General features: G+C 54.9%; 2 protein-coding genes across 3 annotated transcripts; one reads left to right on the forward strand and one right to left on the reverse strand.

Moving 5' to 3' along the window:
• The first annotated feature begins 667 nt into the window (after positions 1–667).
• TPRG1L (tumor protein p63 regulated 1 like) lies at positions 668–4,433 on the forward strand. Its single transcript, XM_033114438.1, has 5 exons — positions 668–975; positions 1,083–1,174; positions 1,286–1,462; positions 2,384–2,537; positions 3,155–4,433. The coding sequence occupies exons 1-5, from the start codon at positions 772–774 to the stop codon at positions 3,347–3,349; spliced, it is 822 nt and encodes a 273-aa protein (XP_032970329.1). The 5' UTR covers positions 668–771; the 3' UTR covers positions 3,350–4,433.
• A 561-nt stretch (positions 4,434–4,994) lies between these two features.
• WRAP73 (WD repeat containing, antisense to TP73) lies at positions 4,995–18,650 on the reverse strand. 2 transcript variants are annotated; one of them, XM_033114440.1, is made up of 13 exons: positions 16,304–16,374; positions 15,740–15,871; positions 15,004–15,156; positions 14,396–14,512; positions 11,378–11,450; positions 9,959–10,062; positions 9,166–9,252; positions 8,782–8,916; positions 8,621–8,698; positions 7,442–7,526; positions 6,228–6,353; positions 5,572–5,763; positions 4,995–5,332 (listed from the first exon to the last, which is right to left on the reverse strand). In XM_033114440.1, exons 3-13 carry the CDS (start codon positions 15,025–15,027, stop codon positions 5,190–5,192), a joined length of 1,164 nt encoding a protein of 387 aa, XP_032970331.1. In that variant the 5' UTR covers positions 15,028–15,156; positions 15,740–15,871; positions 16,304–16,374; the 3' UTR covers positions 4,995–5,189. The 2 variants fall into 2 exon arrangements, with proteins under 2 accessions (XP_032970331.1, XP_032970330.1); XM_033114439.1 differs by lacking the exons at positions 15,740–15,871; positions 16,304–16,374 and adding an exon at positions 18,457–18,650.
• Positions 18,651–23,035: the final 4,385 nt, after the last annotated feature.

Consider the following 23,035-nt stretch of genomic DNA (forward strand, 5'->3'; position numbering starts at 1 on the left):
GGCACGAGGTCCGGGCAAGACCGTTCCCCGGAAGAACAGTTGCTATTCTAGAACAAGGGCAGGGGTCTGGAGACCTGCCTAGAATGCATCCTGTTTTGACCCTTAATGGAATAACTTTGGCAAGTGACCTGGCCCCGTGCCTCAGTGTCCCCTTCCTTGAGACAGGGGTCCGGGGTGCGCTGCTTCCGAGGCGCAATGAGGACTCTATGCACATCAGCGATGGGCCCAGAGCCGGGAAGCCCGCGCTGCCCTGGCCGTGCAATGCGGCCGACGCCACGCGACCCCGCGGCGCTCGCAGCAAGGGGCCGTGCCCAGGGTATGGTCTCCCGGGGTGGGAGATTGGGGCTCCTTCCCGGACGTCTGATGCTGCGAGTGTCCGTTTACTGGGGAAGGGACGCCCGGGTCCCGACGTCCTCTTCTCGAGGACCTGCTGCAGCTCCCTGGCAACCAGCCACGACCCCGCCCTTCCCCGTCGCGTAAACAGGAAGTGGGCGTGCGCGCGGCGTGCGCTTCCGGCGCGGCGAGGGGCGGGAGCGATTGTGAACGGCGTCGGACGGGACCAATCGCGGAAGGCAGCTGGCGAAGCGCCAATAGCGAGAGCCGAAGTGGGCGGAGCCCAAGGCGGAGCTGTCGAGGCGGAGCCAATCGCCGCAGGCCGCAGGGCGGGGCGGGTCCGGGGACGGGGCCGAGCCGAGTGCCCGGCGGGCGGTGGCGGCGACGGTGTTTGTGTCGAGTACAGGTCGGGATTTCGGGTGGGCGGCTGGCGCCGCGATGCTGCAGCTGCGAGACTCCGTGGACTCAGCGGGCACGAGCCCCACGGCGCTGCTGGCGGCGGGCGAGGAGGTCGGGGCAGGCGGCAGCGGCGCGGGCGGAGGGCGGCCTGGGGCGGGCACGCCGCTGCGACAGACGCTGTGGCCGCTCAGCATCCACGACCCCACGCGCCGCGCCCGTGTCAAGGAGTACTTCGTGTTCCGGGTGAGGCCGGAACCAGGCCCGGGAAGGGGGCCATGGGAGGGGAGCGGTGGGCGGGGAGAGGGACTAGGGGGGACGGAGAGTGACCCCCTCCCTGTGACCGCGCGCAGCCCGGCACCATCGAGCAGGCAGTGGACGAGATCCGCGTGGTGGTCCGGCCCGTGGAGGACGGCAACATCCAGGGGGTGTGGCTACTGACCGAGTAAGCGGGGCCACGACCTGGGTGGGGGCACCCCCGGCCCTGATCGCGACCCGAGCGCACGCACCGCAGCCAGCCCGTGTGCGCAGAGGTGACTCATCTTGGTGTCCACAGAGTTGATCACTGGAACAACGAGAAGGAACGGCTGGTGCTCATCACCGACCAGGCGCTGCTCATCTGCAAGTACGACTTCGTCAGCCTGCGTTGTGAGCAGGTGGTCCGCATCTCTTTAAATGCGGTGGATACCATATCCTGCGGAGAATTCCAGTTTCCCCCGAAATCGCTCAACAAGTAAGTCCGTTCAACACAGAGCCCAGCAGCAGGGCCTTGCAACCATCCCTTCTAAAACCAGCCCCTTCTTGTGTCTGCCGTTATATGGAGACACGAAAGCCTCAGCTCCAAAGTCAGTGGAGTTTCTCAGAATAGAAGCCAATGACTTCTGGGCAGCCAAGTGCATTAAAAGGAATTCTGGCACCAAAAGCAGCTATTAGGCTTGCAGTCAAATGAATTCAGGATACATTGAAGTAGACTTGATGTGGATATTCTTCAGATAAGGACCACACAGCACTTTCTCTCTGGCCAGGAAAGGAGTACACCAGTCCTGTCAGGTCTGCTTTGCTGAATCACACACACACACAAGTAGTACACCACTTCGGTGTACAGATACCACGGAAGGTTAGGTACGTTAGAAAGTGTTTCAAAGGCAACTTACAAGAGCTGATGCTCATGCTTTAGGGGCATTTTCTGAAATACGAGAAACTGAGATACTACTGTAGTCAGTTGACTTGGTGTATTTCAGAGTTCAGAGGTCGAGATTGGGACAGGGAAGTCGGGAAGCAGAGGAGAGCTGAAAGTGTTAATCAGTGAAGACATTCAGGAAAAAGGCCTTAAAGTTACGAACTGTCATTCGTTTAGTGAGTGCCTCTGGAATGTACGTTATTCCCGTTGCCTGTTAGGTTTTACAAATGTGTGAAGAGTAAGTTGAGCTTAAACGATAGATTCAGTGGCTCTTATTTACAAGTACTCAGCCATTGTGACTGGGGGCAGGTACGTCTCGAGCCCCCAGTCGTTTTCCGTTGTGAAGTATCATCGGTCTTGTCTTAAACAGGGAATCGCTTTTTAATGTCACACCCGCATTGACCAGGCCTCTGTGGAAGGCCTGGAGACCGTGACCTGCTAGGTGAAGTCGTTTCATTTCTTCTAACTCGGCAGGCGAGAAGGTTTGGGGATTCGCATTCAGTGGGACAAGCAGAGCCGCCCTTCGTTCATAAACAGATGGAACCCCTGGTCCACCAATGTGCCCTACGCCACGTTCATCGAGCACCCGATGGCCGGCGTGGATGAGAAAACCGCGTCTCTGTGCCAAGTAAGACAGACCGTGATAGCAACAGCACCCAGTATGCTGGCCACATGTGGCTGCCGAGCATTTGAAGCGTGGCTGGTAAAATAGGAAGTAAACTTACATTTTAATAATTTCAGGTGGCTTACATTTAAATAGCCCCATGCGGCAGGTGGCTGCTGGTGGCTGCTGGTCAGCGTAGCTTTATCACGTGGCCCATGGCCATAATCACTGTCTTGAACGAGGGCCCAGAAGCGCTTTGGGGCGAGTGTGAGAGCAGAGTCTGGGCCCAGCGGCGTCCCCTGTTAGGCAGCTGTGCACCTTGGCCTGCTTCCTGGCCTGGGGGGCGGGGGCAGGGAGGCTCGGGTCGGTCAAGTTGAGGTAGTTGGCCATGGCGAAACCACGCAGACCTGTGGAGAGCAAGGCGCCGTGAGCACTGGGTGTGGTCTGCACAGGTGAGCACAGGTGAGGGCTGGCGCTCCCAGGGAGCCGTGTTGGGGTGAGCTGGGGGGCCACCAGAATGTGGCTGGAAAGGCCCCTCCTCACAGCGGGGGACGAGGGGCTGGCACTGACCGGGTGGCATGGGAGGGGTTTTCCTTTCGCGGGTCACCCTCATCAGCTCCGTTTTCTCTCTCTCTTTAAAGTTGGAAAGCTTCAAAGCTCTGCTAATCCAAGCTGTCAAAAAAGCCCAGAAAGAGAGTCCTTTGCCGGGACAGGCGGGCGGCGCGCTGGTCGTGGAGCAGCCCCTCACAATCGAGACGTACGTGGGGCTGGTGTCCTTCATCAACAATGAGGCCAAGCTGGGCTACTCCATGGCCAGAGGCAAGATAGGCTTCTAGGCGCCACGTCGGGCCTGCGGGGAGCGCCGGGCGGCGTGGGGACGTGGGCCGGCACGGGGCCCGGGACGGGGCCACTTCCTGTTAGGGGTCTGAGTGCGTTCGGACAGTCAAATGAATTACATGTTCCGGTGGATGTGGACATCTGGTAATATGAGCCACAGGCAAAAGCAAAATGGACCTGGCTGTCCCTGCTGGCTGCTGGGCCAGCTTCTGGAACCTCGGTTTCCATTCGGCTTCTCCGTCCGCCCCACCCCGCCCTCAGCATGTTCATAAACGTGATTCCACGAGGACGTCCCGCCTGTGCCCGGTGGTGCCGGCCGGTGCTCCAGGCGCTGCACACCCAGTGCCCGTAGTCGCAAATAAGTTTACACTTGGTGTCCAGTTTTGTATTTGGAAATGTAATGACTTTTTAAAAGCTAGATACGGAAGAAGCCAGCAGCCTGCTGAACTAAGCAGGAGATGGTCTGCCTTGTCAGCTCTTGAAGGGACAGTTGCTTTTGTGTAAATAAGTGATCTGAAGTCCCACTTTGTCTAAAATGAACCTACATGAATACTTGTGGCATCTTCCTCAGGCCCAAGGTTTGCAGGAAATCATTTTAGAGCAATTAATCGGAGAAAGTCACCCTAATAGTTCTTTGCACACAGTTTTGACAACTGTGTATTCCAAGTTTGTACTGTCACCTTCGTATTTTAAAAGGGAATTGCTTCGTTCACTTTTAAAGATGCACTTTAAAGAAGGAGCCACCTTAGGTCCTCATGAAGCAGCTCCCACGCGGGCACAGACTTCTTCGGGGTCTTGCCCGGGCCTCCGTGTGCCCGTGGAACATGTCACCGTGAGGACCTCCCTGCCACCCTGCCCCGTCCAGCTTGCCCTGTGACCGGAAGCACTTACCGGTCAACTTTAAGTGCTGGCTCGCAGGTTCCACCTTCACTCTTGGCCCTGGTGTCGCTGTCCTTGGCGTGGATGTGACCCCTGACCCATGTCCTGAACGCAGTAGCCTGTCCGAGTTGGAAGGCCGCCTCAGAACTGCGCCTGCTCCTGAGACTTGGCTTTTGGTCTCGCAGTAAAGACAGTTAGAATCGAGTGGGTGGTGGTCCTTATTTGAAGTTATTAAAACGGATGCAACAGCCAGGAGAGTTACCTCTTACAGGAGTGCATTTTAAAGCTTCCTGTCTTCTCCACTCGCTTTGAGAGCCCATCCCGCAGCCAGAGGGCTCTGCTGGGGCTCCGTACCAGCAGCTCTCTGGGGGACAACAGGTAGTGAGGGGTACGCAGTGTAGCTTTAACCAGGACGGATCCCGGGGTGGGACCTGACTCATCGGGCTGCCTGGCAGAAGCACCTAAATCCAGAGCCCGCAGGTGCTGGGTGGTGGCCATGTGGAGATGCCCTGTGGAGCCCACTCAGCAGCGTGGGATGACCTTTGTGGTGCTGCCCTCCCCACACTCCAGAACAGACCACGTGAGACCCAGCGTCAGTGACAGAACGGGAGCTCATAGCGAGAGCAGGGTACCTAGGGGCCTGCTGCTGGGGGCTCGTTACTTTCCTCAGTTCCTCAGTTCCTCAGTGAACCAAACCCTTACAGCTAACCTAGGAAACCTTCCTGTGACCCAGACCTTTCCGGACAACCAGCAGCAGCCGCTCTATAAATCAGTAAATATTTATTTTAAATAATAAAAATTACAGTATACCATACATATTTACAACAGGCGTTGCTATAGACAAATCAGTCATGGCAGTTAGACCGCTGTGGTGGGAGCTGCCCCCAGAAGCCCTTTCCTTCCCCACAGCGGACACGTGCCGAGTGTCCTTCCACTTCACACGGGTGGCTGACACACATCCTACGTGCAGTGGTCCGGCGGTCGGAAGGCTGTGTGAACCCCAGCCTCTGTCTCCAGGAAACACAGGCAGAAGTGGTCCTTGCTGAGGAGGGCCAGTGAGTCCCCATTTAAATGCCAGCACAGAGAAAGCACCTGAAAGTCACCTGGAGAGAGACAGGTGGCCAGAGGGTCAGAGCGGGACAGGCCAGAGCCCCTGGGGTGCGCGGACAGGAGAGATGACCCAGCTAGACTCCAAAAGCCGCCTCCATTCGGTGGCCCTCTTCCTATCCCAGAGCTTAGAGCCGCGGCCCTGGCACGTGGCCCTTAAGGTTTCTGGGACGAGCACCACTGTCCCGACAGTGACCCAGGGAAGCACAGTGTCCGCCCAGGGCCCTGTGCTCACCTTCCCCAGGCACCTGCACCGACACGCAGCCCGCCGGCGACCACACGTACACCTTGCTGCCTCCCGTGCAGATGGCCAGGCGGGGCTGCTGTGGGTCCCACTGGAAGGCACGCACAGGGGACAGCTGCTCGAGCACTGCGAACAGTCTCAGCTTCTGTATGTCCCAGATCCAGACGGCGTTCGGGACGTTGTCTGAGGACGGAAGATGTGGACAGGCACACAGGTCACCCCCCAGCCCCGGCTCTGATACTGACACCTGACAACGGTCACTAAGGCAGGACTGGGGGGCACTGGACCCCGGGGATGACCTCAGTGCTCCCGGGTCTGTACTGGGGCCCATGGACCCCTCAGGCTTCTCAGTCACACGGGCATGTTTTGGGGCTTTTTTAAACCCTTTAAAAATGTAAAAACCCTTTTTATACGAAGAGGCCACGGCTGTAGTAGGGCCTGGATCCTGGTCCTTCCCAAACAGGAAGGAGTGAGCGGACAGGAGAGGGCACTGGGCAGAGCGGCTGACGAAGCCCCGTGCCCTGGAAGCTTCTGTGGGCAGAAGAGCCGGTTCCGCAGAAAGCTGGGGGACGCCACGGGCAGGAGCCGTGTGTGTGGCGGGGACTGGAGGAAACAGAGTGGACATGACGGGGGGCTACTGCACTGACCATTCCGCGTGGCCAGGAAGTAGTTGTCCGAACTGAAGGCCAGTGCCCCCACGCCGACTCTCGGGTTGGCTCTGTCGGCAGCGGGTTTCACAGTCTGTAAGGACACTGGCACCGAGGCGATCTCATCTACAACGAGAAGGGAGGCCTGACGCGGCTGGCTCAGCGCAGCACCTGAAGCTGCGGTGGCGTCGGGGCCCCCCACACCCGTACCGCAACCCTCACTTCTGACCCAGGAGACGAGGACGTGACCTTGAACGCATTGGGGCAAAACTCTGTGGAAATCAGGGCTCTGGTCGGGAGGCCGAGGGGAGGCTGCCCCCCCCAGCCTCGGGCTCCAGGACCCCCCACCCGCCGCCTGGGCACCCTGCCGTCTTCCCACTCCCGGCATCTTAGTTTACAAGCTGTTTCAGTCTCACCTTCAATATTCTATCTTTAGACTTTTCAGAGATAGAAAAAGCGTGTAGAGCGCAGAGAGAGTTTTAGGGAAGTGAAAATACGCTGTGTGGTATTATAGACACATGTCAATACAGGTTCACCCACTGTGACAAATGTCCCACTCTGGTGGGGGAGGCTGTGCAAATGGAGTTCGGAGGCCCTACGGGAAATCTCTGCCTTCCCCTCAATTTTGTTGTTAATCTAAAACTGCTCTAAAATATAGTCTTAAAAGCAAGAAGCATCACCAAACCAGAAGTGTGAGGTTATAGACGGATGATAAAGCTCGTGCAGGTAAGTGTGCTCACAGATTCGGGGCCACTTGCAGAGCCTGTGAGCATTCAGAGCCCGGGATGGGCCGTGTTCTGGGCCTGGTAGCTGTCCCAGCACCCTCTCCACTTAAAGCTTATCTGATGCCCATTTCACAGATAACACCAAGGCACCAGGGACTGGCCACATGGCCCGGGGCCCAGAACAAGCTCTGCCGCCCCAGGCCAGGCCCTTTCCCACTGACCTCCTGCCGCTGTCGCTCATCCAAAAACATTTTTTATTATCCTTAAAACATGGTCCCCAGAGCGCCAGCTGCCAAATTTGGATTTCCAGAATTTATATTCGATTAACAAAAGCCACGCCCAGGTGGTCTGATTCACAGTGGAGACAGGCCACGAGGGATTACAGGGAAGGGAAAATGTGTTTTTAAGAAAACTAAGGGTATCTGAAATCCACCTGGGCCTCTTTCTCATAAAGAAAAGAAAAGGGAACAAGCCCCTCCCACTGCTCACATTTGCTCTCAGCGGCCCTGGGCGGGGGGCAGGCAGGGCGGCCCAGCGCCCGCTGCAGGCTCTTCTCGGCTTCCTTGTACACCACCTGGAAGACAGGGTGGGCAGGCAGGGGCGGTGGCAGCACTCAGTGCCAGTGATGTCTGACCCAAACACAGGAGAAGGGTACGGGGACACAGGGACATCGCTACTCGTGGGTTCACAACGTGGGTTCCACCTGCCAGCCGTAAGAACGGAGGCGACAGCGGGTCTTGTCTGCCATAGCTGGTCACGGCCAGTGAGCAAACGTAAGCATCTCAGTGGTGACAAGTGACAGGCCCAGAGAACAAGGGGCATCTGTGACCTGAGGCCTGACAGGCAAAGGGCAAGCAGCCCAGGCTGGGTTGCAGGTCACAGGCAGGCAACCGACGCCCCAGGAATTAAGTCCTTGGAGGCCTGAGGTCAGCTGGCTGTGACTGGCCTCCGGCAGCTCCAACTCCCTCCTGCCGGCCCCTCCCCCTCCTGTCTGTACTTGAACACCGCGGCCCCAGGGCCACCTGACCGCAAGCTGTCCGTGCAGCCCCACCACCTTCCCTGTCTCTTACTCAGGCCTCTCATCTGTGAGCAAACTCCCCAAGACCAGGGCTCCTGTCTGGGTCCTCAGCTGTCCCCACAAGGCCAAGGTTTCTCTCTGTCCCAGCTGCCCCATGCCTGCTGAATGAATGGACACATTCTCGCCTCAGGACCTTTGCACTTCCTGTTCCCACTGCCTGAAACACCAGCTCCCCAGATCTTGCCTCAGCCATCCCTTGGTAGGCAGCCGTCCTGCCCACCCGGGGAAGACACCCGGCTCCCCGAGCCTTGGCCCCCACACTCCACAGGGCAGGGGGTCTGTCAGCTCTTTTCCGACCGTGGCCCAGAGTCCAGCACTGGCCAGCAGGGGACCTGGGGTGCTGTGCAGAGAGCAGGAGCAGACCTGAAATGGGCCATTGGGTAGGAGCAGAGGCAGGGCCAGGGCACTGCTGCCCATCCTGAGAATGTAAACAGGAAAAGCAAAGGCCAGGGGCAGTGTGCCATGTGACATGCTGCAGTCCCTAGTTTATGGTGACGGAAGCTCCTATAGCACAACCAATGAGGTCAAGTGAAAACGTGGTTTCTACCCAACCCCTCAAACGCTGCTCAAACAGAAACACCTCCACTTACTATTTTGGGGTCACTAATGGTTGCAGGATGCCCAAACTCTGTGATCACCTTCCACGTCACGTGATTCAGAACGCGCACCTGAGGAGAGCACCACGCGCGGTGAGACCGCCGGCCGCATGCGCTGGGCCGCGGGCTCCACTGCGGGCGGGCGCTCTTCCCACCTTCCCGTCGTAGCTCCCGACCGCCAGGAACTGACTGCTGGGGCTCCAGGCCACGGACTTGATGCCCAGGGACCACTCGTAAGCACAGTACGCTGACAACAGCCGGCCGTCCAGGGAGTAGAGCAGAATCTTATACTGCGGGCGAGACAGTCCACTCACTCTGTAAGGTCACACTAACCTGCAGCAGGTAAAAGCCAGCCTCCCAGAATGCGTGAGACGGACAGACAGGCGGAGACAAGGGAAAGAGTGCGGCTGACACCAGGAGACGGGCTGTGAGGTGAGAGGGTGACCAGAGAAGCGAGTGGTGAGACTTGCGGAACAAGGGGACCCGGGGTTGGTAGCGGCAGCATTCAGAGCATCAGATGAACACAGGGAGGCTCCCACCTCCAGACAGGTGTCCCACGCGGCCAGCACACAGCCGTTCGGGGCCCACTCGATGCCCGCGAGGTCCTGGGTGTCAGCATCAAAGTGCTGTGAAGGGAAGAGCGCGAAACGGGCTCAACTAGAAAACACGCTGCTGTGTAACTGTGTTGTACACGTTTTAACACTGCCAGCATTCCGTTTCCTCAGACAGAAAGGGGCACAAATGCCTACAAGTCTGTCTTTCCTGTTAAAATCCAGCTTGCGGGGAGCCAGCTCACGGCCCCTTGCCAGCCCTGCGGGCGCGGCCTGCCGCGGTCTCCCTTCCCCTCTTCTCCACAGACTCAGGGCTGACGAGGCGTCTGGGGCTCTGATGGTATTCCAGAGGCTTCTCTGCCTCAGCCCGGTCTCTGCCCTGCCTTCCGCCCTGAGCACCTCCAGGGAGGGCTCTGAACCCCGGGCCCCTCGGCCCCTCTAGGAGTCTTGACCAATGCACGCACTCACCAGCTAAATTCAAGTTCACACCCCTTCGTGATAAAGCAACACACGTGCAAATACCATTAAACTAATAGAAAAGGAGAAGGCTCCCGTTCGATGGCACAGTAACTTCACACACAGCACCGAGGCTCAGAAACGCTTTACCGCTGTGGGCGTCACTTGCAGTCATACGCCAGACCTTGCCCTTTGCAGATAGGAAGTCACATTTCCCCAAACGACATGAAGGGGCCCTGAGAGCTGAAAAGAGCACACGGGGCACCCAGTCCGTGTCCTGTCCGCTCGGCCGCCAGCTCATCCTGCTGGGAGAGCACTGTCTCACCCGCAGCAGCTGCCAGTCGCTGCAGACGAAGATGCTCACGTAGTCCTTGCAGTCCCGCCTCTCGGCCAAGGCCAGGTAGCGGCCGTCCCTGGAAAAGGAGATTCCTGCCAGGAAGAGGAAAGGGCGCCAAATCAAGGAGCCAAACAGGAGACACTGCAGTGGTCATTTCAAGGAGGAATGACAAAAAGAAAGCAAAGGTCAGAAGCAAGGGGCGTAGTCCCAGCAGACAGTTTCCTGGACAAGGAGTGTGTTTACGGGGCGGGGTGACGCAGTGAGCACAGCTGGCCGGCTGAGGCGCCTGTGCGCTCACCCCAAAACTGACCCGCCAGGGAATCTGTGAGACACACGAGCCACAGACGGTTATGGAAAAATGCAGCACCTCACGGAGCGCCCTCTTTTTAGAAAATAAATTGTAAGATACCCAGCTCGTGGGAAGCCAGCTTGTCACTACATTTATTTTTACTTTTGAATTTAATTATTTGGAAGAAGTAAATTTAAGATAAGAATTTGGAAATAAACTTGAGTTGAAATGTTAAGCTATATTTTCCAGTTCTGTATCAGCTTAAAAGCCCTAGGTCACACTTCATACTTCATGCGTCAAAAGGACACCTAAATAATATAACTGTCGTTTCCACTCAAGAAATGTGCCTGCCATCTGGAGAGACACTAGTATTCCAACTATAGAAATAAATAATAAATGTATAGCTGCATTTCAATCAAATGCAGCGTCCAACCTGCTGGGAGCAACAGAAAGAAACAGAAAAAGCTCTCAAAGTACATCATGCTTCCCTGCTTATTAAGTGCAGGACTCTTCATTGGAACTTAGGGATTCGAGGGGACACCCAAGCACCTCTCAGGGGGCCACTTAAGTCACAGAGGTGACATGCGTCTGAGTTTCCCCCTTCTCCCTGATGGCTCAGAGGACACTTGTCCCTTATCCCTCCTCTGGGATGTCCAGATGGGACAGGTCACCATTTCCCTCTACAGAGATCACAGATTTAGTCAACAGAAGATTTAAAGTCCAGAATCTGAGCGTGAGGCGGGGTCCCCTGACAGACAGGAACTGGGAGGGACGTAAATCCCCAGCCCTTCACAGAGGCACAGAGAACTACGTGCAAGGTCCTTCGTCTTGGATGTCCCTCAGACAGGACCCTCTGTAGTCGCTATCATTTATTGTAAAAGGGAAATCCCTGTCTTCTAGAGATCCGTGGAAATATTTACAGATGGAACAGCAGGAGGTCTGGGACATGCTTTAAAATAATCGGGGGTGGGGAGGAGGTACAGAGGAAAAGACGGGCAGTGAGCTGATCCACTGTGAGGCTACTTTAGCCTGTGTCTGAAATTTCCCGCGATGAGAAGGTCAGAGAGCCCCCAAAGAGCCACCCAGAGCCAGCTTCCGGGGGGACTGGCCGGACTCACCCTGCTGACAGGCTTTGGGGTATTTAATGTAAGACACAGATTTCGTGCACAGCGACCAGACGGTGATCCGCAGCTGTCGGGGGGAGAGAAAGCAGACGATGCAGCCACATGTCCAGAGACCCCAAACCCAAGCCAGGTGTCGGCACCCAAGCAGGAGACCGAGCGCGCAGCTAACGTCGGTGGTTCCAGGCTGTCCTCCCTCGGAAGGGCAGCTCCCAGGTCGAGGCTCAGGTTCTTACTGGAAGTCCAATGCTGTCCATACGCGGTCATCGTTTCATAACAACATTACTCGAGTGACACAAAGTTAAGGACAAATGCAGTTTAGGTCACAATTTCAAAGTAACCAGTGTTCATACTGGGATACACGTAAAACGGTTCTTTTGTCCGAGGAACCTCTTTGTGCAAGAAAGCCCCGGGATGTTCGGTCTCCACGGCACAGCTGTGGGGGAATCTACTGAGCGGTCAAATGCCGGCGTCTTTACCCGTATCTACCTGAGTGAGGGCTCCAGAGCCAAGACGGGCGGGCCCCGGCACCAACGCAAATGGTCAAGAGTGGAACAGCAGAACTTAAGACTTAGGAATAAATTTTATAAAAAATGTGCAAGAGCTATCCCATGAAATCACTGCTGAGAAAAATTTTAATTTCAATGCAATCTCAACCAAAAAAATCCCAGCAGGATTTTTACAAACAAATCGACAAATTCATTCTAAAGTTGATATGGAAATGCAAAGGACCAAGAATAGCCAAAATGACTTTGAGAAAGGACAAAATTGGAAAGCTCACACTGGTTTTGGACTCCAGACTTACTATAAAGGTGTCAAAATCAGGAGGATGTGGCATTGGCACAAAGACAGACAAACGGATCAACGGAACAAGACGGAGTCCGGAAACGGACGCACACACAGACTGGCAACTGTGTGATTCCTGACAAAGTGCAAAGTGGAAAAAGATATACATTCAAAAGGGACCATATATCTAAACTTAGTCGCCAAACCACAAACTTCTGGACGAACACAGAAGAAACGCTGATCTTGGGTTGAGTATGGATTTCTTTAGGCACAAAGTGTTCAAATCATAAAAGAAAAAAATACCACAATAAACCCTACATGGACCTGAGCCACAGATGTAAACCGTGTGTGTGTGTAAAACAAGCTTTGGAAGCACTCCACCTCACTAACAACTAGAGAAATGAAAATCAAAACCAAAATGCAATACCGCCGCAGCTCTACTGCACTGACAATCATTTTAAATCCTGATATAAACACTGTGGACAGCTGGATACCATCTCCTAAAAGCAGGCAACCCCCAGGTTACATCCTGGAGAGACCGTCTCCAGAGGATCACCAGGGACACGGACAAAACACTCCCAGTGGCAGCAGCAACACAGCTTGTAACAACTCAAGAGCCCGGCAAAGAAAGGCAGAATGGATCAGGAACCTGGGTGTGATTTTTCCCACAAGGAACGCAAGAGCCAGACATATCAGCAACACAGATGAATCTCAAGAGCAACACAGAGTACAAATGCGTGTGAATAAACTGGAAACAGATGCAAACCAACAGGAGTGTCTACACACACACACACACACACACACACTCACATACGCTCACACAGATACACATACTCTCAGAGAAACTCACACATGAGACCCTCAAGAAAAGCAAGGACGAGGACACGATTAAGAGGAAATGCGGGAGCAACCGGGAGTTCCTGGGGGTCGGGTGGGGGGCAGAGGCTCTCAGCATGTGGCATCCTGTCCTCAGGCCACCCTCCACGCTCACTGCGCCAGGCCCTGTCTGAAGGAACTGATTTCTCCTCCCGGTACCCCACAGCAGGCAGGGGTCCAGTGCCACGTGCCTGGTGGGAGGCTGCGTTTTGGCCCAAACAACGCTAAGGACAAAGACTACTGGAGGGGGCTACACAGAAGCTCCGGTGAGCGTGTCTGAAAACCTGGCGCTGAGAGCCCGACACACCAGCGTGTCCAGGGCACAGAAGCCAAGGGGCCGCCTGCCGCCTGCCTCGCTCTCCCACAGCCTCCATCGGCAGGCACCAGGTCTCCAGGACGCCTGAAGACGGAAACACAAAGCACGGGAAGCCACAGGGCTCCCAGAAGCAGTGAGCTGAGCCCTCGCTCCCAGTTGGACGGAATTTATACCAGACGGCGCCACCGTGAAAATGCTGAGTGACAAACACACTTGTATTCTCACTGCCGGGAATAAGTGCGCCTCGGGCCCATGCACGGGCTGTCACCTCTGGAGTCTGCGCCTGGCGGAGCCTGGAGTTCAAGAGCAACAAGAGACCCAAGCGCTGGGTCAGAACGCCACCTCCAAAGCACATGAACGGGGCTGGGCGTTTCTGTACATTTACAAAAACACACTGCTGACACCAAAGACCTTCCACCTAAACACCCACACAGGCCAGGTTCCCTAACTGGGGAACTTAGGAGATGTGCTCAGACCACCTGAGCCATCGCGGATTCCGTATCAGATTTCACCCGTTCCCCTGGGGCCCAGGCCTCCCCACAGAGCCCGACACTACAGGGTGGGCGCCAGGGTTTGGGGAACAAACACCTGATGCAGTTACCGCCAGCCCAGGGCAGACGTCTTAACCGTTCGTATTGAAGTACGTTTTTTACTGCTGAATTACAGCAACTGTTTAAGTCCTTAAAAATGTAATTTAAAATTAAAAAAAAAATCAGATTTTCCTTTAAAACCGGACAAAAGGATTATAGAACAGCCCTACTGTGTTTCCCCGAAAATAAGACCTAACCAGAAAATAAGCCCTAGCATGATTTTTCAAGATGACATCCCCTGAACATAAGCTTTAATGCATCTTTTGGAGCAAAAATTAAAAGAAGACCCAGTCTTATTTTCGGGGAAACGCAGTAGTTACGGTTCTCACGCTGGCGACTGCAGATATAAACGTTTCTCCACAAATCACCCCCTTTCCTGCTCCCGACCCATCTCAGGAGTCGGGGGCACCTCCCTGGGGTAATAAAGTGTGCTGAGGGCTCACTCACGTGAAACTCAGTCGTGTTGAGAACGTGGCGCCCGTCTGGGCTCCAGCAGGAAGCCACCAGGCCTGCCGACCCCTCGTCTATCTTGCAGTGCCATTCTGGCTGTTCCAAAGACCACACCTAGATCCAAAAAGACAGAAACGCAGGATCACAAACTAATCAGGGCAGGAATCAAGCTTAAACAACTGGCCACCAACAGGATACCTTTACAAAGCCCTGTTACGATCTGGACTGGTGCCAGACTGTACCACAAAAGTCAGCCACACTTCTTGGTGATTTCATTCTGTGGTCGTTTCAAAAGGTTTGTTCCCTTTGCCATCCCTAGGCCTCATTTAGTCAAGCTCTAGGTCTGAAATGAAGTGCTACAGCTTAGCACTTCCCAAAATGTACCATGCCCAAGCTGCTGGACGAAGGTCTATAAACACTTCCTGTTATTGAATTCTATCTTTGGTTACAGATTAAGAATATTTAAGTGTTTTCTCATTTTCAAAGTATGTGAACGATGAAAGGACTTTTATAATTTTAAAAGGAAGCTGGCTTTGAGCGGCACGGCCTTTTTTCCACACCAGAAGGGCAGGGAACAGAGCCCTGTCCCCACACCAGGCACGTACCTGCACCAATCCCCGTTTGTACATGGCACACAGGATGAAGCGGGAGTCGGCCGACCATTCCACGTGCTGGATCTGGTCGAGGCACGTGTACAGCTGAAGGATCTGAAGGGTGTCCACATCCCGGACCACTAACCGGTACTGGACACACGAAGCCTAAAAATGGAAAAGAAAGCCCGAGTTCTGTACTCCGAAGGGAGGGAGTTTTCCAAACAGCATCACGCCCCACGTTCAGGAATCCTGCTTCCTTCTCTCCTATCTCGGTGGTTCCATGTTTAACACCAAATGCATTGTCCACGCTGAAAATGAGATGAGCGGGGCGGCCGGTTGGCTCTGTTGGTTAGAGCGCAGTGCTCATAACACCAAGGTCGCTGGTTCGAGTCCCACATGGGCCAGTGAGCTGCGCTCCCACCTCCCCCCACAACTAGACTGAAAACGACTTGACATGGAGCTGATGGGTCCTGGGAAACACTATTCCTCAACATGCCCCCATAAAATTTTTTAAAAAATGAAGTAAAATAAAATAAAAACAAGATGAGCTAATAAAAAGATAAAGTTGGAATACACAAACTAGGTGTTCAAACTGTTATATTCCAGTATAAAGTATTATTTTAAACGTCTACTTGAGTCGTTTTCTACTCCTTTCTTGATTATATGTTAAAAAGTGAATGGGAGCAGGAAGCAGCACAGGGACAAAGCTGCTCTGTGAACTACCCGCGTCCTCTCCTGGTTTTGTCACCTGTAGACAGTTGACGAGGACGGATCGAGGGCTCACGGTTGGTGACGAGCTGGGCTGCAGACACGACAGCTCCCTTCTCAAAGCCTAGCTCTGAGCAGACTCAACAGGAGGACAGTGTATGTGTTTTAAATTCTGCAAATGTAAGGACACTTCAGAAATGTTCATTTGTCTCCTGCGAGATCAGAGAGAACACATGCTGGTCTCCGCCCCGCTCCCGACTCAGGGCTCCGGAAACCCTTGGAACTTCCTGGGTGAGAGGAGCGCCTTTTGCTCTAATGAGGGGACTCTGGGTGGGCTCCTGATGGCTCCTGGATGGGGGCGAGTCACCAGGAAAACCAAGCCATTAAAACCTTGGAATTTTCAGCACCACCCCCATTCCCTTGAGAAGGAAGAGGGGTGCAAATGGGGTGAATGAGCAATCATGCCTAGCTGAGGGGCTCTCCATAAATACCCCACAGGGCAGGGTTCAGAGAGCTGCCAGGAGGGTGAACATGCACAGGGAGGGGCACCCCAACTCCACGGGGAGGGACAGGAGCTCCTGCTCGTGACCCTCCCAGACCTCACCCCATGTGTCTCTTCATCTGGCTGCTCCTCTGTGTCCTTCATCATATCCTTTAATAATCTGGTGATGTGTTTCCCTGAGTTCTGTGAGCCACGTTAGCGAATTAATTGAAACTGAGGAGGGGGTCGTGGGACCCTCCCATTCGTAGCCAAGTCAGAGAGAAGCTGCAGATAATCTGGGTACCTGTTACTTGCAATTGGCATCTGAAGTGGGGGCCGTCTTGTGGGACTGTGCCCTTCACCTGTGGGTCTGTGACACTGCCCCAGGTAGTGTCAGAACTGAGTTAAATGGTAGGACACCCAGCTGGAGTCATGGAATTACTTGGTGGAGGAAAATCCCCACACATTTGGGGACCAGAAGTGTGAGTGTGGGCAGTCGTGTGACAGTAAAGGCGGTGCACACGAGGGAACACTGGTTTTTCTTACACACTCCAATTAACTTACTCTTAGAACTGACTATGAAAATGTGTTAATACTGTTTTCTGAGAGACAGTTTCTCCATGTCCATATGAGTTAATATCCATCAATCTAAGCAAATGATTTGTTTCAGTACACTTATCTGCTCCTCATAGGTTACAATACAGTTTAAATATTAAGTACTGCTTTCTAAATGTTAATTATGTCACTTTTGTACATATCAAGGTCAACCTAGACTCATCAGTTTGTATTTTATGAACTTCCATTTTTTAAAAAGCCACATGAATTTTCCATGGAAAAGAAGACAGGCCAGGCAACTGACGATTAGAATAAATATGTGTCATGAAGTTTATCTTTTCACATTGTAGCTTTGTGATCAGTTACAGTGAATTCACTAGGAGAGGGAACATTTGTAGGAACACTTGGGAAAACTGTATCGAATCGGTTGCACAATATTTAAAATGGCAGCATGGATCTACCTTCTTCAGCATTTAAGATACAGCTTAGAAGAACATGACTCCAGTAACAGTTATCTAGTGTCTCAAGATTTTGACCAGGATGTAAAAACTAAAAACGTACCAAAATTAAGCAAGGAAATATAACCTTTCTCTTTATAATTCAATGGAGTTTTCATAAATGATCTTTTTAAAATGAATTTATGGGGGGCACTTAGGAAAATGTACCAAGGTTTTTGGGGTGCCATTGAAACTGAAGACATTTTGTATTTTGTAGCTGAATGCTATTTTATGTGATTTAGAATAATACTGCCATAGAGAAGGCAAACATGCAATTTGGGAGTTATCTTTTCAAAGACCTAGACAAGAGTAAACGGAATATGAATAATGGCTCAACCTAAAAAGAACCATGAAGTATCAGTTAATAGAGGATAAATGAAACTAAGTACACTTTTTATCACACGTGGTTTTTGTTCTTAATGGCTTTCCAATGCCAATGATCACCTGACCCCCATCTCCACCCCAAGATTCTGAGGGTACATGCTGGTCATATTGGTATATTTCAAAACATAAGTATCCTGTACAAGATACTCAGTGATTTTAGCACCATTCTGCCACCCGTGAAACTAACAGCTCCAATCCCAGCAGTGCGGATAACTCTCATCTAAACACAGAATGCTAGTTATTTAAACCATTTATTTGGCACGAGGCACAGACCTGAGAAGAGCAATGGAAAAGATGACAAAACCGAGTGGCACCACTACACCGGTTTACAGCCAGCAGAACGACATTCTCGCCTTTGTGTGACAAAAGAAAGGATGATGTCTCCTGTGACTTCAAATGTGTACAGACAGCACTGTTTTTTATCTGCTGTCAACAAACGGGAACCCAGGTGCAGGGAGGCTGGCACCTGCCCAGATCCTGTGCTCAGATCACCTGTCTGTGGCACCTGTCCAGGTCCCTTGCCTGCAGCATCTGCCTGAGTTCCCTGCCTAGGGTACCATGTCTGCAGCACTTGCCCGGGTCCCCTGCCCTGGACCACGGCCCAGCTCACCTGTCTGCTGCACATACCCAAGGCACCTATCCAGGTCCTGTGCCCAGGTCACCTGCCGGGCCCCCTGGTTAGAACACCTGCACGGGCCCCGCCCCTTCGGACGTCCGAGCTGCCTCCACCCCGGGCCCTGCAGCCGCCCGGCTCCCCAATTCGGAGGTCCCCGCCACCCGGGGCAGATACGCGACTCCTGCGGAGGGCCCGCCCTCGACCCAGGCCCCGCGGCCGCTCACCAGGTACTTGCCGTCCGGGGAGAACTTGCACAGCTGACTGGAGAGCTTGAACACCTCGGAGAAGTTCATGGCGGCCACCGCCCTCCACGCGGGACACCGCACTCGGGACCCTGCACGGGATCCCGAGCCGGAGATCCTACGCGCGTCCGCCGCAACCGCCAGCCCCGAGCCCGGAAGTGACGGCAGGCGGGAAGCAGGCCGCGGCCTATCAGGGCCCCGGGCGCCCGCGCAGCATTGTGGAACTTGTAGTTCGTTTGCGAAGGAGCCGACGGACTTCTTGAGACCCGGGATTTTCGTGCTGCGTGGAGGGTGGGTGTTGTGGAGGGCGGGTGTTTTCCGAGGCCCCTCCAACCACAGTTACCAGATAAAATGCAGGACGAGCACTAAAGTTTGAATTTCAGATAAACAACAAATCATTTTTTAGTCTAAAAAAAGTACAGAGGGTTCCAAAAAATATATATACACAAGGAAATAACTATTAAAATTGTAATACTCAATATATACCAATAACAGAAGATGAATACAAGTCACCTTTGACTTCTGCAATTACAAGAGGTGGTCAAAGGGGTTACCATCAGTGTCTAGACACTTCTGATTATGGCGAACTACTGCTTGAACAACCTTGACCAACGTGTCACTTGTATACATTTTTTTGGCACGCCATGGTATATTTCTATATACTGCAGGGTACATACTTATACTAAAAAATTACCCGCTTATCTGAAATGCAAATTTAACTGGGCCTTCTGTGTGTCTGTATTTGTATTTATGTATGGATTTATACTTGTATGTAAATAGGTTTATGTGTAAATATACTTACCTATCAACATGCGTTTGTATGTAAACATAATGGTGTATATACATATATTTTGTAATACATTTTATAACGTGTACATATATTTTATACATGGTATATAAATAAATATTCGTTTTTCTTTGTTTTTTGGCTAAATCGGGCAACCCACCTGCTGCGAGCTCCCTCCCCCGTCTTGAGCTGGGGTGCCGCACAGGTCAGGGGAGAACGAATTTAAAGCTTACACCGCAGGAAGAGCGCGCGGATAGCACTCAACGGCGGGTTCATCTCTCGCGCGCCTCTGCGCTTGGACCGCGCGGGAGGCTAAACCCCGGGCCCCGCCGCAGCCCGCCCTCGGTAAGGGGGAACCACCACCTGCATCGCGCTGCTTAGCGGACCTGGCTACCCACCCCCTCACGCGCGCCACGTCCGTTCGTCCACTTGGGACACCTGGTCTCTTTGCCCCGTGAGTGGCCCCAGCCAGGCCCCGCCAAAACCTTCTCAGGCCTCCAGATCGCGCGGACCCTGACCCCGCGCCCGACCTTTCGTTTTGAGAACGGAGACCCGCCTGCATCCTCCTCTTACGTCCTCGTGCCCAGCCCAGGGTCTGCGCCCTGAGGACCCCCGGGCCCTCCCCCCAACTTCCCGGAATCAACCGGTAGAGGATGAGTGCACGCGTCCTGCTGCTCCATCCATGCCTTTTCTGCACGGCCATATCGCCCCGCGTGAGATTCGTCTTTGTGTCCCCACCCCCGGCGCCTTGCAAACAGTAGTTGAGCAATAAAGGTGTGTGTGTGGAAGCCAGCCAGGCGCGGGCAAGTGAGGTGCGACCCCGTGTGGCCAGAGAACCCCGTCTGCGCCAGCCCCGCTCGCGCGCAGTTACACAGGAGACACTGAGTCGAGGGTCACCCTGGGGGCGGGGGGAGGCATCGGTTCAGAAGCAGATAACGAGTCGCACGAGCATCGGAAGGCAGCGCACAGCAAGTGTCCGCTGCTCGAAAGTCGTCGTGCATATGGGGCTCTCAGCCAAGGCCCTCTGCAAGGGATGGGTGCCCCTGGAAACCCCGCCTGCCCTACCGGGGGCCCCCGCCGTGAAGCTGGAGGAGTCTTGGGCCTGAGAGAAGCCTTGGCCTCAGGCGCGTTCTGCGCTCAGAGAGCAATTCCGTATGCCTGACCCACGTGTCGCCGTGGACACCCGCGCGCACCTGCGCAAACCCAGAACTGAATCCGGTGCCCCAAGCCAGGAGGTGGTGGCCGGGGGAGGGAGCGGGGTGTGGGCCGCGACCTGGGGGCGTTTTCGTCCAGAGGTATTCCCTAGGTGCCAAGAAGCACACCTCCGCCTAGGAGGAGCGCGGGCTGGGGCGAGCGTCTCTCCCAGAAGGTCTCGCAAGGCCGGGCGCGGCCGAGACGCGGCCGTGACCTCGGCTCGGTGACCTCGCCCTCCTCCGCGGAGGAACCCCGCTGGAGCCACCCGGACGCAAACGGCTCCACCCAACACCAGGCATTGAGGCCGGCACCCGCATCCCTGTTCCCCGCGGGCCACAGCCAGTGTGGACACTCCACGGACCAGGGTGATGGTCCCTCCTACCGTACGCGGCGCTTCCCCTGCGCCTTGAATTCCAAGTGCCCCGCTTGCGGAGGGGCCCAGAACCGGTGGGGGTGGAGAGGTGAGACCTGGGTGTTGGGGAAGGTGCGGCGTCTGGGGGAAAGGAAGGCGTCGGGACGCGGAGTCTGCATCTCTGCTCCCCACCCCGGCTCCCGCGCGTTTGTCCGCGCCCCCAAGGCAGCCGAGGGTGGCGGTCCCGTCTCGCCAGCAGGAGGGCCTCGCGCCCGGCCCGCGTCCAGCCCCGCGTCCGGGGCTCTGCAGGGGTGACACGCGCCAAAAAGCGGCGGGAAAGAGGCGGGGCGGAGCGCGCCCCGGGACCCCGACTCGGATGCAGCCAGCTGTGTGGGCGGAGCGCCGGGCCGCAACCTTGGCCCTGGCCTGGCCCTGCCGCCCCGCGCTTCTCCCGCCACGGCTGAGTGGCCCGCTCTGCCTTCCCGCTCCCCGGGCCGCGAAAGGCGCTAACGCTCGCGGCCGCCCCCTCCCCGCGCGCCTCCCCTCCCGGAGCCCATATAACCCGCCTCGACGGGTCCACCGCCCACCCTGCCTCCCCGCATCCCGGCCCGCTCCCGCGTGGGCGCAGGAAGGGGTTACCCGACGAAGCCAGGGCCAGCGCGGGGCCGGCTTGGGCATCGATGCCCGGGACTCCGACGGCATCAGGTAGGCGGTGCGGGGGACCTGCCGCCCGTGGAGCCTGGGCGCTGTTCTGCTCCGCCTGCGGGGGCTGGAGCGCAGCGGCTCCGACGCTGGGAGTTAGTGGGGTGGGGAGACCGTGCACAAGCTGGGAGAGACCGTGACATGGGGTCTCCCTCGGGGTCCGACCGCCTCCTAATACCTGGCTCAGGGGCAGGGAGCCGGCAGGAGTTGAGCCCTCAAGGCGATGTGGGGTCTTGCCCGCGGTGTGGCGGCCTCTGGGTCCAGAGCCATCTCGTTGGGGTTCCCGGAGGGCCCTCCTCCTGCTAACCCTTCGTCACCCCAGCTTCGGAGGGGCGGTTCGGAGTGTGTTCGGGGCAGAGGCTCGGTCCAGGTGCAGGTGCGGGTGGAAGTTGGGAGCGTGCCTGTCGCCGACAAGCCCCTCCCCGCCTGGGCGCCCCGTCGCTGTTGACCCTCCCTGCTGTATCGATGCAGAGGCGTTAGACCCCCACCTCCCAAGGCTGAGCGAGACCCAGGTGCTCCCGGGGGCCAGGGTGTGATCGCTAAGCTGGACTCACCGAGTCCAGTCAGTGTTTAACGACCTAGGTTCCAGAGGGGCATCTCCCGGTGGCTCTAAGTCGGTCTGGGGTGCTTGGCCAGTCTCTGAGTCTGTTCCAGGTGGAGAAAGGAGGCAGTGTCCTGGCGGGAGACAACCTCTCCTTCCTGGATCCCTTCTCTCTCTGCCCTCCTGGCCCAGCAGCCACTGTCCTCTTACTCTTTAAAACAACGGTAGCTATTATTACCTTCTTACTCAGCCTGTATTTTTGTCTGGTCCCTGAATGGATGTGTGCAAAGTATGCTCATGTCTACATAAATTGTCAACCAGCAAGGGGCCTGGAAAACAGTGCAGGGTCACGTCTGACAGGAGGCCATTTGCTCCAAATGCACTGTGGCCTGTTTATTAAATACCTGGACATTTGGGGACCATTACCCAATTGTTTGGTTTGGTTTGCTGTTATTGTGGGTGTCTATTTGTTTAGCCTGAATGACTACCTTTGGAGGGAAATGACTTCTGTAACCCTAAATAAATGCATTGCCCCTTCGATGTTTGTAGAAGTCCAGTCACCCATTTTTTGATTTATTCAATAAAAGATTTTTAAAAAAAAGCATTGCATTGAGAACAAAAGGACAGAGTGTTTGAAATTTTGCAACATATGAATTTATGGATTATGCCTGCAATTTTAAAAATAAGATAAAAAGGCAGGCACCTGAAGCTGTGAGGTGTGCCTGGTTGTTGATCAGTCAGGGGGCTGCCAGCGGTGAGGAAAGGTAGGCTTGGCTGCGGGTACTTGTGCAATGGCCATGGGTGCTCAGCTCCATCTTGCAGTCCTTCTAGTGACGGTTTGGGGACCAGGGTAGCTGTGTCCAAATTCTGAAGGGTGGCCCCATGGAAAAGCCAGTCTGATGCAGCGGTTAATCGGGTGAGTGTGGAAGTCGCAATGCTGGGCTCCAGCCTCTTCTTCTCTACTTCGTAGGCATGGACCTATGAC

Source organism: Rhinolophus ferrumequinum, chromosome 9, assembly GCF_004115265.2.
Source record: "Rhinolophus ferrumequinum isolate MPI-CBG mRhiFer1 chromosome 9, mRhiFer1_v1.p, whole genome shotgun sequence".
Taxonomy (NCBI): Eukaryota; Metazoa; Chordata; class Mammalia; order Chiroptera; family Rhinolophidae; genus Rhinolophus; species Rhinolophus ferrumequinum.